The sequence below is a fragment of the Carex rostrata genome, chromosome 26 (assembly GCF_964058835.1).
Source record: "Carex rostrata chromosome 26, lpCarRost1.2, whole genome shotgun sequence".
NCBI classification, from domain to species: domain Eukaryota; kingdom Viridiplantae; phylum Streptophyta; class Magnoliopsida; order Poales; family Cyperaceae; genus Carex; species Carex rostrata.
Window position 1 is genome coordinate 3906218 of NC_135943.1, and position 20441 is coordinate 3926658.

Below are 20441 nucleotides of genomic sequence, written 5' to 3' on the forward strand. Positions count from 1 at the left end.
TCGGAACTGCTCACGTCAAATAGCAAAATGATCGAAAAATGATATAATCAAAGTTTATACATATAATATAGTCCTAAAGCCATCCAAGGATCAAGTGACCCTCAGCTCAGTGGCTGTCGGGCCGTCCCATGCCAAGTGACACAAGACGGAACGAAGTCAGTCGGCTCTGCTCAGCTCTCACCAATGCATGCATATGCACGTAAAATAATAATAATATATTGTCTTCTACGAGAAGAAGACAAACTAGTATCCTAATATTCTAATAATATAAATATAATATTATTTAATTACCCTACTCCTACAATACAGAAATTCAGATTTTTCAGGGTTATGCAATTCTACCTACAGTGTAGAAAGAATAAACATGCTCTACACTTTTAATGCAACTACTTAAAAATAAAGTGCGAATGTTAGGTCAGATGGAACGACTGGTAAGAGTACGCCCACGAAAGAAAATAATTCAGATATCCCACACCTGAGGGGGCTAGAGTCTCTGTCGCTAAAAATCGGCGTGCTCCGCGTATGCTCCAAACTGCGGGTCAGCCGGATCGGCCCACGGGTCGTACTCGTACGGAGTTGACGGATCTGTGATCACGTAATTTAAACTAATTAAAATCTACGCAAATTTTATTCTAACCCTCGTCCCAATTAATGTGCAAGTTAAATTCTCGATTATTTCGGTTTTATAAAATTACCGATTCAGTCAGTCTAACTGATTCAGTTAGGCATATATTAATTATTTACTTTCATGTCATCGAGCTCAGCGTTAATCTTAATTTCTTTATAGGTTCGTCATATATTGATCATTCACTTTGATCCAACTTAATCCTAAATAAATTCATATTTAATAATTTAATTTGAAGTATATTGTTTGTGAAAATTTAAATGTTGAATTATCCGCAGACCAAAATAATTATTCGAGAGCTACGGTAAATTTCACGTGTTTTACTTAACTAATATATTTTAATTTCCTATCTATTTGATTTAATTTAAACGGACTATAGTTAATTTTAAATGGGTCGAAATTTAGTTTCGAAAGTAAATTTACAATTAAAATTTACATAATGCTACTATTTTAATAAAAAGTGCAAACTTGTAATTATTACTAAACTAATATTTAGTTTAATATATTTTAGTTAGTTTATAAGTTAGATACGTAATTTGTTTATGAAATTTTCAGAAGTGAATTGTTTAATTAATTTTATGCATTTTTAATTACTTCTAGCTAAGCCGCACAATTCATTAATTTATAACTAATCTAAATTACCATTTATTCATCGTTTCGAATCTAAGTCCAAATATAAATATTTTTTTCGTTTATGTTTCAAAATACTTGAATGTTATAAAACATTTAAAACTTGTTTCGTTAAACTTTTATTTTGTTTTAATGTGTTGGGTGTTTTAGTTTGGTTTGTTTCGGAATCATACAGTTGTCCAATCGGGTTATTTTAGTATCTGCTCAAATTATGTTATGAGTCATCATCGAGGCATCAGACCCTGGACGGTATAATCATCTCTCGAGCTAGTTCAAGTTTACGTAAGCATCCGATTTTAATTCGATTCCTTATAAAACTCAAACTTTAAAAGCCGCGTCTTAGGTCCGGTAATTACGCTTCTTGGAAAAATTCCAAATACCATAATTATAATTAAAGCAAGCTCAATCCATCTCTTTTTATTTTAAATTTCTGCATAGGCCCAAAAAAAAGCCCAAACTCTCCTCAATTTATTAATAAATTGATTTCGGCCCAGCAGAAACCAAAGGCCCAAAAGGCCTCTCCCATTATTTATTTTTACAAGGACCCAAGTGTAAATACATGCATATTTTCAATACAATCCCTACTTAATTTTAATTATCACAAGGGCCTACATTATGCACAAATAACCCCATAATTCAAACAACCACAGAAGGGGTCCCTGTCAGTTCAAGGTTGGTACCAGCAGCATCACTGGGCCAGTACCGACTGGTACCAGCATCACATACAAGCAACCACAGCACAATCAACAACCATACAGCACAACAGGTACCAGATACACATCACAGCAAGGTGCACACAAGCCAGAACAGCAACAAGGCACAACAAGGCACAAGTCAGAACAGGTACTGGTACGGTAACAGTCAAGAGCACCCAAATCAGGGGGTTACAAAGTTGTACCAGAAAATACAAGAAAAGAGCCGGTACACGACTAGAATAGAGCACAAACGTCACAACATCAAATCAAAGTGTACCGGCTTGCATTTTTCGTTGGTCGGCCGGGAAAATCAACAACCCGAGCCGGCACCTACTACGCAAAATCAAACGAGGCAGCAAAATCAAGGTGCTCACTTACCGGTCAGCTAGAATCACAGAGGGCTTTATCAAAAGCGGCCGGTACCGAGAATCCACGGTTCTCGCCCTTCAGCCAGCAAATCGAGCAACGGAATCAAGTCGACAAGCCCCCAAAATCAACGGTAAGCACCTCAGAATGTCACACGAGCACTCAATCACACTCACAAGAAACCCCAAAATCTAGGGTTTCGGAATTCACAGAAATCAGAGGAAATGAGCAAGAACAGAGACAAAGGGGAAAAAATCAAGCAAGCCTCAGCACATGAGAGTGAAAAACAGGAGTCCCCAAGAGAGAGAGTGAGAGCTGCATAAATACCCAGAAAGGAAGGAAATCACATCACACCAGTACCGTACCGAGCAGGTGGTGAGGCCATCTCGCCTCACCCGTTCTCTGACAACCGAAGGGACAGCGACGACCAAGAGAAAAAGGGACGGGATCTCTCTCCCGCTCGTCTCCATTAATGAACGAAGGAGAAGGAGAGTAGGGTCGGCGCGCAGGGACCAAAGAGAGAGACAGGGAGAGAGATCAAAGAGAGAGAAAGGGAGAGGTAGGGGTTTTTAAAACCCCAGCTTTAAGATTCGTGCGTGATGGTCCAGATAATGAGATCAACGGTTCAAACAAATTCAGACATGTATATATACTTGATTATTTGATCTAAAATTCTTACCCCCTTTGTAATTTTGATTCGAGGTCTCATTTAATTGGTTTAAATTCCATTTCTTTCATAAATTTAAATCTAGAGTTCATAAATTTTTGTAATTATATTTGTACATATAATTTGTATATTTATTTCGCAATTTAAGATTCGAATAACTCGATCTCCTTTTATATAATTATATATATTCAATTAGTTCTCTAAAAATTCTAAATGAACGAGTTTTATAATTTATATAACTTATTTGTACGAGTAATTTCGTATAATTATACTCTTATTTGGAATTCAGTTACTTATTTATTCCCACGAATCTAATTAAATCAATTTCTTCTTTCCTAAAAATTCAAAGGAATTGTAACGGATTTTCTAAGTTGCTAATTTATCGAATGATTATAATTTTATTCCTAGTGTTGTATTTAATTTTATTTTTAAATCTCTAAATTTTTAATATACATAATTTCATACTTCATTTATATTTCAAAATTTTACATTCGTTTTTAATCGGTCAGAAAATTTTCTAAACGATCGTTAAGTAAATAAAAAAAAATTATTTAAGTGAAATGATTGATTTAGAAATTTAAATCATGTTTTAAAATTTTGGAATATAACAATATATATGGCTTGTTGGTAATCTATAATGTTACATATATGTATGGCTTGTTGCTGGATACAATATGCATTATGCATGTTGTCTATTTATATATTTGGTTGAATGCATGTTTAAAATTGTTGGTTGAAATGATGGGCTTAAAAAAGGGCTAGCAAATGAAGGCTAGCTAGCTAGCTCTTAATTGGGGTGTAATTGAAAATATATATATAGGAGGGTTCAAATGCACCCAAATTTTTGTGCACCCAAATTTTTGTGCACCCTACCTTTTAAATCCTTTTTCTCCGTTTTCAAAGTCCGAATAGTCAATCCGAATCGTTAGCTGCGATCTATATATTAAGATGTGCTTGGAGACCAAAATTTACATTTTTTGGAATTTTTTTACTATTTATTAAGCCACTTTGAAAATTACTGATTTTATATTTTCTGGACCATTTGATCAGCGATTTTCAAAGTGGTTTAATAAATGGTAAAAAAATTTCAAAAAATGTAAAATTTGGTCTCCAAGCACATCTTAATATATATATCGCATCTAAAGGTTCGGATTGACTATTTGGACTTTGAAAACGGAGAAAAAGAATTTGAAAGATAGGGTGCATTTGGGTGCATTTGAACCCTCCTCATATATATATATATATATATATATATATATATATATATATAAATCTCCAACGGTTTAAATTAAAAACAGATGTAAAGCTAAGATAACAATGCTAACGCAAAAAAAAGCAGAAATAATGTTGTATGTGATATTTACAATCGGTAGAAAAAAAAAACGCAAGCGATTCTATTGAACGCGTAGCGACACACCGTCAATCACACTTGCCATCAGTTGCCAAACAAAAGCGATGGCATTGGGTTCGTCACACCCGGTGGCCAAACAACCTCTGCCAATGGTATATTGATTAACTTCATCTGTTTTGAGCCGATGACAGAGTATACACATTTTCTATCGGGTCGATAAGCATCAGTTTCGGAACCAGATGGCATAACGCGATTGCAACCGATATAAAAGTATTTTTTTGTAGTAGTGAGTTATCACAGTTCAATTTGAATTCTAAATTGATCACTATTAGATAACTGAACTTCTTCATAATTTGTATAGTTGAATTTGATGTTTGAATAACGCGCCCCTCTATGTTGTAAATTGATGGTAGCACAAGTAATTATAGGAGGATTTTTGTCAAATATTTTTGTCAAATATCTGACTCAATCCCTCATATATGTTATATTAATTTACACTTTTCATGTTAGCAAACTATTGATCATTTATAAATAAAAGAAAATTCAAATATTATATTTGTAATTTAGTTGATTCAATACCAAAAAGGAGTTTCTCCGTCTGTAAAGGAATGCAGAAAATGAGTTTGTCGGGTCATGTTTTGTAAATAAAAATGACGAACAATGAGAAACAAATTGATATAAGGTTATATACATAGTGATAAATAAATGATTTGGAAAAGATTTCATGGAGTCAAAAGTTCGTAATTCAGAAATAATTTGAAAATAATTTGGAATTACACATTGAGCTCAGAACGAAGATAATAGTTCCATAAGGGAGAAAAAAGAATTCGTGAATTTTGCACATAATTTGGAAAATTAGAAAAAAATCCATAAAATTTACGAATAATTTTGGAAAAATTCGGTCAACCGAATAATAGGCAAATTCATCGCCTCTAACTCAAATATGAATTATTCACAAATCTTGTCACTACTCCGACACTATGTTATCAGAGGCCACAAAACTACCAATCCGTGATGTGCCATAGTATATCCTGATAATATTAATGCTACAATATAGTTGACAAATAATAAGGAAAATTTTTATTCATAGAAATTATTAAATTCAGAAATACAAAAATAGAAAGAGTGCTTCGTTTTCAATAAATATAGAAAGATCTGATTTATTGAGTGCGATCCAAAATATATGGATCTGTCTCAATGGTCCAGATCTAAATATTATATTTTACTGGGATCATCTGTTGACCATAGTTTGATTCTCTTCTAATCGGACGGTCCGAATCCAAACTCGAAAAAAAAACATGAATTTGAATTATTGAGTCTGATCAATAATATTTAGATTGGACTAAATGAGTCAGATCTTTCCATATTTGTTGAAAATAATATACTTTTTCTAGTTTTGTACGTCTGATTTTAATAATTTCTACGAATACAAAAATTCAAATAATAAGCCAGAAAAAGCCAGTAATAAATGTACCATGTGAAAAGGACCCCACAACAGTCTGAAAAAGCCATTAATAAAGTAAGTTGATAATTGTTAGGAAGCTCATGAATACAAAGTTTGATGGCGAAATTACCAGTATATATAATAATCATTGTTAATGAACAACAGTTAAAAATTATATATAGTACAAATTTAGGTTTCACTTTCACTTTTTCTCTCCTTTTTTAAGATGAAAATCAATTTTATATATCATGACTTGAACTATCAATATATATCAATATTTTGTTAACTTCATCTGAAATTATAAGAATGGATTCAATTTTAATCTGATGCATCCAAAATTGGAATGTTAACCATTTCATGGGCAGTGTTCACTAAATTATATTTTAATGTTTTCTCAAACAAATTATCTTTGAATGAAGGATCCCATGTTTTATTCCCTTTTGTCAATTTTCATATATGTGTTATACCTAGCTCTTCATTTTATTTTATTTTTTCGTATTTTCTCTTGTAATATAAATATCAACTGTGCCTTGTTCCAAAGAATGCGCGATCTATTTTACTATACTTCTCTAAGCTTAATCAATATGTCTCCATGACATGATTACGTACAGTGACTTGTAATTTTTTTTTTCAATTAAGTAATGTATAATCAGCATGATTCATCTAATCATCAAAATATAATTTGAATTATATGAACAATAATACTAGAAATGTGTTATCAAAATTTAGCTGTTAAAATTATTGGATACCTAGCTAATTTGCATAATCATCAAAATTTTACTGGTAAATTATAAATTTTGATATTCAGGGCTATGAACTTTATTAATATTGTTAGAAATGTTTTATCATCATCTATATTTTTTTGTAGAATTGGTAAATATTAGAACTTATTAGAAATTAATTTTATATATTAACAAAAACGTTAAATTATACGAGGGCACCTGGAAATAGCATGTTTGACTTTTTAAAATTTCAAGAAAGTTTCTTGTTCAAGAAGAAATTTACATGAAGGCTAAGCCGTTAAGGTGGCATCTGACTATAAGTTATCTATCTCTTTGGTTCATACAACATAAGATATTTTTGGAGGGTACACAAGGGAAATATAGGAAGGAATATTGTATTTGTATTATTTACTTTAGTGGATAATGAATAAATATAAAATAATACATGATAATTTTAATTATTTTTTTATTCGTAATATTTGTTCTGATAAAATTGATTGATAAAAAGCTTTCACATAATATTATTTAATTAGTTTTTTTTTAAATAATAAGACTAATAGATCTATAATGTTGTGTTATATTATAGATATTTTATAGTTAAGCGTAGTATATTTACTATTTGCCATTTATCTTGGCAAGGTTATAAATATTGTCATTTTACTTGACAATTAATCGTTATATGTGAATTACCCATTAACATTCATGATTGATGAGGAGGGTTCAAATGCCTCTTTATTTGTGTCTTCATTATGTTTTAATTTTTTAATAATAAAATTTTAAAATTTAATCTTAAAATAAAACTACTAAATATGATCTATATTATTTTCTCTACGTGCACAAAACAAAATATCACTTTTCGATTTAGGTTTTACATGAATCAATAAGTTAAAAAATAAACGTCCTGAATTTATCCACATCAGTATATTTTTGTAATTCTAATTAATCAAAACAAAGTCAAAATGTCATGATCTATAGTTAATATTTGCATATAGAAAATGATATATCATATCTAATGATTTTATTTTAAAATTTAAGTTTTAAATTTAAAATTATTGTAGTTCTACAAATAGAGACATAATGAAAACACAAAAAATAAAGACATTTAAATCCTTCTCATAATTAATAGTGGAATATATACAAACTTAATGCAATTGTACGGTTAACTCTTAACTCCAAATATATATAGATATAAAAATATCCATGCCTAACCGGTACCATATTTTTTTTTTTAAATAGAATTACTGAAAATTGTTTCGTTGAAACAAGTCTTGTTTGGTCTGATTTTCAAAAACTAGCCTCCACCGATCCCTAGGATCGGTGGAGCAAAAAAAATCAATTCTACACCAGTCCTAGGGACTGATGGAGCCTCTTTTGCACCTGCCACATATGGTTGCACGAAAAGCCGCAAAATTTAACCCTACACCGGTCCTAGGGACCGGTGGAGCCTCAAAATTATCCCTTCACCGATCCTGTGGATCGGTGAAGTATTTAGGTTTATTTCAGGTGCCAACCGCACCTTTCTTCTTCTCTCTTCTTCACTTCCCAGCCGCCATTCTTCTTTTTTCTTTTTTTTTTCATTATTTCGTTTTTTTTTCAAATTCAATAGAGGAGTTGCCATATGAATAAATCGCCACCACCATTATACTCAGCATCGTCTCCTGATTATTATTGTGAGTTTTTTTTACTCATATGTTTATATTTAGTATTGTAAAATTAAAAAATATTTGGAGTTAATTTAGTGTTTGATTTTTGTTCAGCAAAATGTCACTATTATTGATCAATGTGTATTATGGTGGTAACCTCCAAAGCACTTCAATAGGTGTTGGTTATGACATAGGGGCTGCATTTACCTTTACCGTATCTGATTCTACCAGTTTTGCTATTATAAGACGACAAATATACGTTGGGCTTGAATTGCTTTCGAGTCAAGTCAAATTGACAATCATGGTACGTATGAACACAACACAATTCGGATCGTACCATTTCTCACTATTTCTGATAGAAAATGAGGAAACTTAGGATATCATTAAACAAACTGCAGCTCAAGTGGCTGGATTCAAGGTTATAGAATTGGTAGCTGAGGCGCACCAGGCTAGAAACCAAACCAGTTATGATCCGTGTCTAGATAGTTTGCCTGGAGATAGTAACACACCGTTGGTTCAGATCGGCTTTCATCCTGACTCGGGCAGTGTACTTGTACCCACCTACACACCTCCAGTTCAGGCCGGTGATGACCCTTGTGAGCAATAACTGATCTCATCCCATGGTAGAGGAGGAGGAGGCGGGATCTCTTGGTACTTACCAAACTGGTGCATGACCCTATCCACATGCTGATACTCTACCATTCAAAAATGGATCATGTAACCGTAGCTCATCCAATATCTCTTTTTTCGTCGGACATGTCGAGGTAACTGATCATAGTAATCAACGTATGGTCGCCAGTTAACTGTCTCATTAGCTAGTCTGTCGAAGCTATCTCTATACGTGGCTATATCAACTGTCAAAAAAAATATAAATTTTAAAAAATAATTATAAATCTATCGAATTTATCTCGAATTATAAATCTTTTTACCTAAGTGAGGGTTGTGTGACCACAAATGAAAAGTGGTCCACTTCACACCGAAAGCATTCCTCATATCCTCATCGGCACCACCGAAGGGAGGTGGCTCGTCCCGGGGAATAGGCCAACAAATAGTAAATCGAGTCCATGACCAAATCTATAACAACAATATCGGACCCGCTATCGTGTCTACTCCCGCGTGGCAAGCACGCGACAACTCTCGATAGAGATGTGCGAGTACAGCACCTCCCCAATTGTATTCTTGTGGAGTCTTTAGATCATTGATGAATTGCAAGTACATCGCAGGGACTCTATCCGCACTAGAATCTGGAAACATAACCGACCCGAATAAATCCATACAAAAATCTCAAGTGTACTGTGCAACTGTCTCATCATTGTGCCAAGCTTCTAAGGGTAAACTAAATTTGGCCCGCAACTATCTCAGTCTAAGTGCATAAGCAGAGACGGACAATCGTTCTTTTGATGTGTTATGATGATAAATCATATATTTATATGGCATTGTCTGATAGAGGTTATCGTAAAAAAGAGCCGGATCAGCCCCTAGATCATACTCTAAGTATGAGTTCCAATCAGTATTGCTGGTGCCAGTAATCGGGTAACCTGCAAATTAAAAGAATAATACAATCAACAATTCACCTTTAATAAATAGTTAATTAAATTAACCGATAAACAACTTTAATTAGTTAATTACCCTTAATCGGTAAGCCCCATAGACATGCAACATCTTCCAACGTCACTGTCATCTCACCGACAGGTAGATGAAATGTATTGGTCTCCGACCTCCACCTCTCAACCAGAGCACTAATCAAATGTGGATCAATCTTGCAATCATTAAGGTGAGCAATTTAATACGAACCTAACCTCTTCAGAGCATCGTCCATCCGATTGTTATAATCAATATTAGTCTGATGTGAATTTACCTGCAATGAAGCGGTAGGCTGCCAAAAAGAATTAAAACATTATAAACCCTTCAAATATTTCATATAATATTTATTTGTAACAAATAATTAATAAATATAATCAAAATTACCACATCATGAACTTCCCATGCCCTGTGGTTCCGTGGTGCTAATTTCAACAACTCCGGATAATTCGGATTATCCATTGACTCTGTTAGAAAATTTGATAAATAAATATTTTTGCAACTGATGAGAGTCATCACACATAATTATAAACAAATATTTTTTCAAACATATGGCTACAATAATCAAAATTTATGTAAACAACATATCATCTAATTTTGATTTTAATAATAAACTTCATGAACACTTAATTACACAAATTTATACTACATATTACTAATTTTACACATTTATAATTTTATCTAATTTTAAACTTCATGAGAGTCATCACACATTTATCTAATTTTACACATTTATAATTTTATCTAATTTTAAACTTCATGAGAGTCATCACACATTTATCTAATTTTATACAAATTATAATACATATTACTAAAAAGTTACATTATACTACATAAACACTTAATTACACAAATTTATAATACATACACTAAATTACACTAAATTAACATCAAATAAACTCTAAATTAATACTACATTACCACTACATTACACTAAATTAACAACAAATCAACTCTAAATTAACACTACATTACCAATAAATTACTAAATATATTCCAAATCAACACGAAATTACACCAAATACTAATACATTTCACAAAAGAGAAACTTAATTAAATTAAATTACTTATTCATTTAAATTCGGCTAAAATAATCTAAATATACTAAACACTACAATTTAACACTACATTTCACAAAAACAATCTAAATATAGTAAACAAACAAAATTAAATTAGTTATTCATTTAAATTCGGTTAAAATAAAAAAAATTAAAAAAGAGGGATATTTACCTTGTCAAAATTGTAGATTTGAAGAGTTTCCAAATCTCTTAAACGATTCCAAAATTTTGTAACAATTGGATTGAGAAATAGTTGAATATATTGAGAGGATAAAAAAAAAATGAGTTCAAGCTGTGCTGGAAGGAAGAAGAGGAAGGAGGAAGGAGAAGGACCCCGTCGGGCCCTTTTTTGCAAAACAACCCTCCACCGATCCATAGGACCGGTGCAGAAAAATTTCAGATTTTCTGTGGCAATGTTCTACCGGGTGCAAAAAAAGGTAAAAAAAATGCTCCACCGGTCCCTAGGACCGGTGTAGAATGGATTTTTTTTTCCTACACCGATCCGTAGGATCTACGGATCGGTAGAGGCTATTTTCCGAAAATCAAGTTGTACGAAGCTGGTTCTGTTTAATTATTTTAGAGTAATTCTATTAAAAAAAAATCCCGGTACCATATAGTTTACATCTCACGAAAACATCACAAGTAACATTATGATTCATTAATTAATTGGATCGCTTAATATGTCAGCAAAAAAAGAAAAAAGCAAAAACAGACGGAAGAATTTTTTTTGTGGCAAACTACTTTTTTGGATTCCTTTACAGACGGAGAAGCTCCTTTTCTGTATTGAAGCAACTTAATTACATTTATAATATTTGAATTCTTTTTTTCATTTATAAATTATTAATCGTTTGATGGCATGATAAGACTAAATTATAACAAAACCGTAAATAATATTTACGGTTCGAATTAAGAATTCAAGCCGTAAATATTATTTACGGTTCTAAGTCAATGCCACTCACGATATCACAGCCGCTTCCCCTCTTGCCTACCTCCGAGCCGTATGGTGTGAAGGATATCTATGGTATACCAATGGGATACAGGGGGTTTTACACGGCAGATCCAATTAAACTGGATCCACGTTCGGTGCATGATTGGCACAAGAAGGGTGGCACTATGCTCACAACCACACGAGGCGGGTTTGATCTCCAGAAAATTGTTGATGCAATCGTGAAACATGGTTACAATCAAGTGAGATGCTTGATTCATATTTTTGCTAAGTTTAAATATTTTTCTAACACAATTAACATCACATAGTAAATATTGTGATCTTGAGTTTCATTCAAACCAGAGTCCTATAGTACTTAGGTAGAAATTAAGTATTTTCTTCCACACCTCTTAAATTACAAGGCTAGTTATTGCATGAATTATATACATCAGTACATGACATTGACATTTATGCATGTGTATAGTTATATGTAATAGGGGGAGATGGAACAATGAGAGGTGCGCTGGACATATACAAGGAGTTGAAACGCAGGAAGCTGAACATCAGCATCACAGGGGTGCCAAAAACGGTAGACAATGACATAAGCATCATCAACCGATCGTTTGGTTTTGATACGGCTGTTGAATTAGAACCGTAAATAATATTTACGGTTTGAATTCTTAATTCGAACCGTAAATATTATTTACGGTTTGGGTAGAAATAAAATTTTGTCGTGATTTTAGTTATTTATAATAAAATAATTTATTTTTTGAATAAAAATAAAAATCTCGGCTAATGGTACGAGAGGCCACACAACCACCAATCCGTGATGTGCCATAGTAGCTCTTGAATGTAAATGATGCCATGCACAGTCTGAAAAAGGACAAGTGAGACTAAATGTACCAGCACCACGTGGAAAGGACCCCACAGCTGGTACAAGAAGACCCCACGCGCCCAAGACACGGTTTTACAATTTGACTATATATTGTACCTCTAATTTCGTTTCTTGGAAACTTCTCCAATATTTAATTTAAGAGGAGGGATCAAATGCCTCCATTCTTTTTTGTGCTTTTATTATGTTTCTATTTTTAAAAATTTAAATAATCTAAAGTTTAAAAATTAAATGTCAAAATAAAACCGTTAGATGTGATTTATATTATTTTCTCTATGTGTCTATAAAAAATTATTATATTTTGATTTTGTTTTTATATGAATCAATAAGTTGAAAAATCAACGTCTAGAAATTATCCACATTATTATACATTTTTACAAGCTCAAGATGACAACCAAAACAAAGTTGAAATGCCATAATTTTTTACACGTGCATAGATAAAATAATGTAGTTCATATCCAACGGTTTTATTTTGAATTTTAAGATTTAAATTTTGAGTTATTAAAGTTTTTAAAATGGAGGCATGATGGAGGTACAAAAAATGGAGGCATTTGAACCCTCATCTTAATTTAATATATATCAATATTTTGATAATTTCATCTGAAATTATAAGAATGGATTCAATTTTAACCTGATGCATCCAAATTGGAATGTTAATTAACCATTCCATGGGCAGTGTTAATTCAGTAAATTATATTTGAATGTTTTCTCAAACAAATTATCTTTGAATGTTAAGGCTTTGGTATATATATATTGGATTACACTGGTGTGAAGGATCCCATGTTTTCCCCATTTGTCAATTATTAGTGCCCTAAAATAATTTTTTTTTTCTTTGAACTGTATTTCGATTGTGGACCCGATATAAACAGATTGCTACTGTTGACCATCTCCTAGTCCCAGGTTCAATATTCTCTTATTTCAAGGACCTGCAAATGCAATACCCTTTGCATCTTACCAGAGCAAATTTAAGAGTGAGAGAACTAGAAAGAGATATTACAAATTTACAATAGAGCAATTTTTTTTTGATAAAAGTACAAAAGAGCAAGATGACTGAGGCGATCGTCTCCACTGTGGTAAAGCTAGCAGACATAGTTGTAGACGAAGTCCGCTTCCTGCGCGGAGTAGACAGCAAAGTGAACGAGGTGAAGGTTCAACTGGGTCAGATGCAGTGCTTTCTAAAGGATGCAGAATCCACAAAGAACAGAGGAGATGAGAGGATCAAGGGATGGGTGCGTAATGTGAGGGATGTCGCATATGAGATAGAGGATGTGTTCGACACATTCCTTGTTGAAGCCAACCGTCGGACGCTTGGTCTCAAACTGAACGGGCTATTAGCTCGCCACACTCTCGATCAGAAGATTTCTAAGATCCAAGCCAAACTCGGCAGAATATCTGAAGGTAGAAATACTTTCGGAATACAAGATCTTAGTGGAGACAGAGATCACTCTCAAAGTCTTCTACGAACACAACCTAATTCTTTTAAACGCCGTGTGCTCCCTGATGTCGATAACAGTGAATTTGTTGGTTTTGAGGATGAAAAGGGATATATAATCACTTTGTTGTTAGACGGGCTGAACAACCAAAGCCGGTATGTGATTTCCATTGTCGGATGTGGTGGTCTTGGGAAGACCACTCTTGCTCAAAAAGTGTATAGTTATCCAACTGTGAGGAATCATTTTGATTCTTGCTTATGGATAACTGTCTCCCAAGATTTTAATCTCCTTGATGTATTAAAGAAAATACACCAGAAACTTACAAATGAGGCAGGGTTGAAAGGGGAAAGCAAAGAAGATCAGATTGTATTTCTATTAGGAGAAGTCAACACATTGTTGAAAGAGAAGAAATACCTAATTGTGTTAGATGATGTGTGGACCGAGCATGTCTTTACCCAGCTCGAGACCGGCCTCGTCGACATCGGGAACGGGAGCCGGGTGCTAATGACAACCCGTAACCTTAATGTAGCACATTACGCAGATTCTAGAGGTGTGTATCGTCTTCGTTTGCTCAGCGAAGAAGAAGGCTGGGTGCTTTTCCTAAAGAAGGCATTTCGAAGCAGCGATCCCTCACCGGAGTGTCCGGAAGAACTGAAGGATCTTGCTAGAAAGCTAGTTAAGAGATGCAATGGCTTGCCACTGGCTGTTATTGTGTTGGGTGGCCTCTTGTCAAGTAAACCATGTACACGTAGAGAATGGTCTGGAGTGCTCGAGAGGTTGGATTGGCACACCGTTGGCCAAGGAGAATGCATGAAAATTCTAGCCACCAGCTATTATGACTTGTCGTATCAACAAAAGTCATGCTTCCGGTAAATTATCATTTTTTTTTACTTAAAAATACTCGCATTTTCAACTAAGGATCTTTTTTTCGTAATAAGTTGAAATAGTGACATCTACGTTAAAAATTATCCAAGTACCTTGGCTATTCCTCAGAGGCCAGTTTATATCCGCCCCTTTACTAATCAGACGTTGTTCTAGAAAAAAATGTTTGATCTTTTATTTTCGGTTCTTGGATCACTATTTGTGAATTCCTTGATCTTGGCTTAAATGAAATTTTGAAGATTTTACCTCCATCTTTTATTTGAGACAAAGTACTTGAGCCGTCCAAACTATATATATATGAATCAAGCTGGTTCGCATGTTTAGGTACTTAGCTTGCTTCCCGGAGGACTACACAATTATAGCAAAAGACCTTATGAATATGTGGATAGCTGAAGGCTTAATAGAGGCCAAAAATAATGGGGAATTAGAGGATTATGCTGAAGATTATTTGGAGGAGCTTGTGCAAAGGTACTGTTGTCATAAATATGCGAATATTATAGTTGAATACGTACCTCTCTAAACTTCTATGTTACTTGTAGTTTGGACTGTCAGTCTGTAATAAATATCTGAATATTATAGCAGTATACCTTTCTAAACTTTCAGTTTCTGATCTTCAAATGTCTATAAAACTTCTGGTACATTTGTTTTCTTTTTTTCGTTTTCTTTACCCATTTCATTTGTAAAATTAAATTTGCATCCGACACCCATATTCGGACTCAAATTACTCAAATTTGAGTATGATGGGTTTCTCTACTGTCCGATCTACTTTATGATCTGTGGATGCTAGAGCGACACGAATCTTGAAACGGACGTGCACTGATATTGAAGCGACGTGGATGGATCTTAAAGCGGATCGAACAGTAGAGAGACCCATCGGATGCAACCCATTCTAAACTCCAGTACTTTTTTTTTTTTGTATTGGAATTTGAAATTATGTTATGAAGTTTCATAACTTCTTTTTCTTATGTTAATTAACAATTCAGTTATACCATTTTTATTAATTTCTAAAAGACTGAAACAGTTGGTTATGGAAAAAATTATATCATATAAAATGATAGTATAAAAAGGAGTTTGGCTAGTATAACATCAGGGTCATTTCAACATATATAACACCAATTCTAAAACCTATCAAATCGACTTCAAACGACTAATTTAAACCGTTCAAACTGATTTACATTATGAGTGATGCATTTACATACAAATTTTTTATATTTTTGAGTTATTTTAGTATCAAATCAAGCGGTCAAAATATTAAAAAATTAATGTATTAAAATTAACTTAAAAACTCACATATTTGACCGCTTGACTTAATACTAAATAAATTCAAAAAGTTATAAATTTTGCATGTAAACGCACAACTAATGAAGTAGATCAGTTTGAACGGTTTGGATTCACTGTTTGAAGTCGATTTGATAGATTTTAGAGTTGGTGTTATATATGTTGAAATGACACTGATGTTATACTAGCCAAACTCTATAAAAAATATATGATTATATACTGTGAATCTCTAATTAGTAACAAAAATATATCATTCAAGCACATTAGAAATTATTTTGCCTCAAAAAAAAAAAAAACCATAAATTTTAGCACCAAGGATACTATATTATTTTATCAATTGTTGGAAAGAGCTAAATTAGAAAAAAAAAAAGAATTTTGTTTTCGTTATTAGAATATTTTATCTGACTCTGTTATCCAAATACTAGTAGCTGCAACCTTACTTGATTGACAATTTACAGTGGTTACAGAGTGCTAACTGATACATAACATCGTTTTTTTTTCTATTATTTAACTCTTTTTTTTGTACTATTAAAATATAGATGTTTGGTTCAAGTTGTTGAGAGGTCACCTGGAGGTGCAATCGAGTCTATCCGGGTTCACGATCTTTTGCGTGAAGTTGCATTGGGTGAAGCCATAGAAAATGATTTCCTTCTCATCTGGAAGAATGAAAATGCAGAGGGAGATGTAAGAATGACCCGACGATTGGCATTTCACGAAAAGACCGGTGAGGGTATCAGCAGAAACCAACTACAGGATCTCAGAAAGATCAAATTGCCTAGACTTCGAACATTCATAAATTTCGAAACAGACTTTGACATCATTGGTACAGGATTTCTGTTACTCAGAGTCTTGGAACTAAGCAACGCACAAATAGAAGACCTACCGACTGATTTGAAGAACATGATCCACTTGAGATATTTGGGTTTGAGATCATCAAAGACTAATGTAACTGTAATTCCATCATGGATTGGTCATTTGCAAAATCTCCAGACCTTTTATATATCGGGGGCATGGATCCGAGTGTTCCCAGAAAGTTTCTGGAAAATCCCTTGTTTGAGGCATGTCCAAAGCTCTTCTCCCTACAATAGCATAGTGGGACCGTCATCAACTGCTAACCTAGTTAACCTAAGAAGCCTTGGATGGTTCGTTGTTCCAAAATCATGGAAAAAAAGCTTACCTCACCTCCATGGTGTTCGTGAGTTGCAACTACGCTGCGATGACAAGAATGATGGCATAGTGATACATAACCTCATGTCCAAGTTGCACAACCTCCTCTCAGTGAGCTTTCATAACTTTTATCCTCCAAGAGAGATGATTGATTTCAGCACCTCACCAAGTTATCAAAACATACAGACCATGTATCTCTCAGGGTACAACTTTGGAGGCCATCCAATTATTCACATTGCAGAAATGCCTCCAAACTTAGCCAAGGTACAACTAGAGTATTTTACTTTCAATAACGATCCAATGCGGAAACTTGAGAAATTACGTGGTTTGAAGTGTCTGGAGATGAATGAAATTACAATGGAGGAGGATACCATAGTTTGCACGAATGGAGGTTTCCCTGCATTGCAAAGTCTGAAACTCAATGCAGTCTGGAATATTAAGGAATGGAAGGTGGAGTATGGAGCATTGCCCGTGCTCAAGTACCTTTATATTAAATACTTCGATAAATTACATGCTCTTCCCGACCTACAGTGTGTGACCACCTTACAGGAGCTGAAGTTAGGTCGCGAAATCTACCTAAAAATTAAGGACAAGTCGGGGGAGGAATGGGACAAAGTAAAACATATACCAACAATTCGGAGTCGAATTGCCGACTTGTCGTGAAATTTTTTTTTTATGGAGATATAATTATTGTAGTTTCTGTTTTGTTTGTTTTGTTTTGGTTTTTATTTGGAAGCCCGTAAGCATATAGTTTTTGTTTGTTGATGTGATGTGATTGCATTTGAGATAACAATCTATTATATATGATCTAGTTGGTATCCATTATTCTAGTTTCATCAATTTTAGCGGATGTATATAATAATTAATTTTTGTAATAAAATGTGATGTCTATCAACTTTTTGGCTGGTACCTTTTAGCCAGCTAAGCATCTGCGAATTTTATTCTTTCTTTTTGCTGATGGAATAGAGACCAGAATTTCTAGTTTTTATTAGTAATAGCAATGATTTCATACCTAGCTACTAACATAGATTACTAGGTAATTAATATTTTTATCCTTTTAACAAGTTATATACCATATGAGTGCATAAGGCTCCTTTTTCTTTGAAACTTTATTGGAAACTTTGTCCGACATGTAACTACACCTAATTAATGAATCAAATTTAATCTTGCGAAAATGGAGGTATTATGTTTTTTTTTTTTTTTTTTTGGACATATATACTGACGGTGGAAATGGAGGTACTATGTAAGTGTTAGTCATTTTTATTATTTTTATATTTATCTTTAATTAATTTAATGAAATAGTAAATAAAATCTAAAATTAAAAAAATATGGCATTCTACCATATTTTAATATGAAAGTTTTATGGAACGGCTTGAATCAACTGTTTACACATGAAAAGTGTGATTTAGATTATTGTTAGTACATCACGTGATATACTAATATTAGTATATTAGCGTAACTCTTTAATTATCATCCAAAAAAAAGGTAAGAGCAAAGTTAATTTTCTATAATCTAATTAGAATAAAATTAATACAAGTATTATGGTAGACAAAATCCTAGAAATTCTTTTTAACATTGATCTTTAATTAAAATTAATACGATTTTGGATTTAATTTCTCTACAATTGAACGATTAGGGTTAGGGTTCGACAATTGAATGATTGTGATTTGATGGTCCAAGAGTTACAAATATTATTCTCCACGGATCGACAACCATACTATACTACATCAGTTTGATTATACACTTGTAATCTGATTGATTAGAATATTGAATTGTAAATTTTATTATCTACGATTTTCACTGTACCCATCAGAAACCGACATAAAAGTTTAAAACAAACATCTTCTCCATCAAGTGAATTAAATATTGTTTGCACGCATCTCAAAGCCTACCGATGTATGTTCAGTTGTACCGTGGTACTTGTGGAAAAATCTAATTTGAGAAAGACTCTTGAAAAATTATACTTTTTTTTCTTTTTAAAATACTTATTATGAATACTATGTTTTAATTAATAGTATTTATAAATTCTAATAAATAAATCTCTAATAATTAACATATATTTTTTTAAAATAAATTGTATATGTATAATAAATTAAAATTGCCTCCTAAGTTAGCCGTGTAAATAATATTATTGATATTCAATTAATGGCAAAAAATATTATGATTTTCAATAACTAAAATTATTTTATTATAATTAAAAAATATTGAATTAAGTAATTTAAAATCATGGAAATTTTGATGATATTCTTATATAAGTATAAGTATAAACAAGTATATATAATTTGTCCGACGTTGAGGATTACTGCATTCAACATATTCTTTGAAAAAATTTAAAGAGAACGATAAAACAAGCGATGACGAATAACTAATTTGAAAATTAAAGAACCATCCGAACGGTTCTAAAAAAAGTTTTCCATTAAGTTTAAAATCTCACTGATTACCATGAGTTTGAGCCTAAAGTAGGGGTGCAAACGGATAAGATACGTATCGGTTAGTGATAAAACCATATCCGTATCTGTTTTTATTTTTCGGATACAGATACGAATCGGATATTAAACGGATATGTACGGATACGGATTGAATATCGGATATCTGTAAATATATACATAAATATTTTCATAATATATATTAAATTATATGTTATATATTTACTATTCGGATATGGATAATTATAATTCAAAACCATATCAGTATCCGTATCCGCACGGATATTCAGATATCGGATATCCATATCAAATAGATATTATCCGATTCGTTTGCACCCCTGGCCTAAAGCTTCTCTTTTGGGGGTCTAATATTTGGGCCTGAAACCCAACAAAATACAGTGCAAACAAAATACATTAGCCCAGATTACAAACCCAAAATTCCTAACACCTGTTCTTTGAGATTTTTGTTCAAAATCAGCACAATTTAACATTACGCTTTCCAAAGTAAATTACATGTCAGCTTCATCACTAGAAGTGGATGTGCATGCTAGCAATGCCTCTCAGACGATCAAGAATGTGAAAATTAATGAACTTGTATTGCTTCTGCAGAAATATGAAAGTGCATATGAATTTCTGTAATAAAAACAAGTCGGGAA

General features: G+C 32.9%; 1 protein-coding gene, 1 long non-coding RNA gene and 1 pseudogene across 2 annotated transcripts; 2 read left to right on the forward strand and 1 right to left on the reverse strand.

Annotated features, from left to right (window-relative positions):
* Positions 1 to 8892: 8892 nt before the first annotated feature.
* LOC144544504 (uncharacterized) lies at positions 8893 to 10276 on the reverse strand. The gene is made up of 4 exons (XR_013508240.1): positions 10112 to 10276; positions 9773 to 10019; positions 9073 to 9681; positions 8893 to 8997 (listed from the first exon to the last, which is right to left on the reverse strand). It is a non-coding gene; the product is annotated as an uncharacterized LOC144544504 (long non-coding RNA).
* A 1454-nt stretch (positions 10277 to 11730) lies between these two features.
* LOC144544100 (ATP-dependent 6-phosphofructokinase 2 pseudogene) lies at positions 11731 to 12365 on the forward strand (annotated as a pseudogene).
* A 1166-nt stretch (positions 12366 to 13531) lies between these two features.
* LOC144544101 (putative disease resistance protein At1g50180) lies at positions 13532 to 18022 on the forward strand. Its single transcript, XM_078292517.1, has 3 exons — positions 13532 to 14901; positions 15239 to 15382; positions 16732 to 18022. The coding sequence occupies exons 1-3, from the start codon at positions 13646 to 13648 to the stop codon at positions 18020 to 18022; spliced, it is 2691 nt and encodes an 896-aa protein (XP_078148643.1). The 5' UTR covers positions 13532 to 13645.
* The last annotated feature ends 2419 nt before the right edge of the window (positions 18023 to 20441 follow it).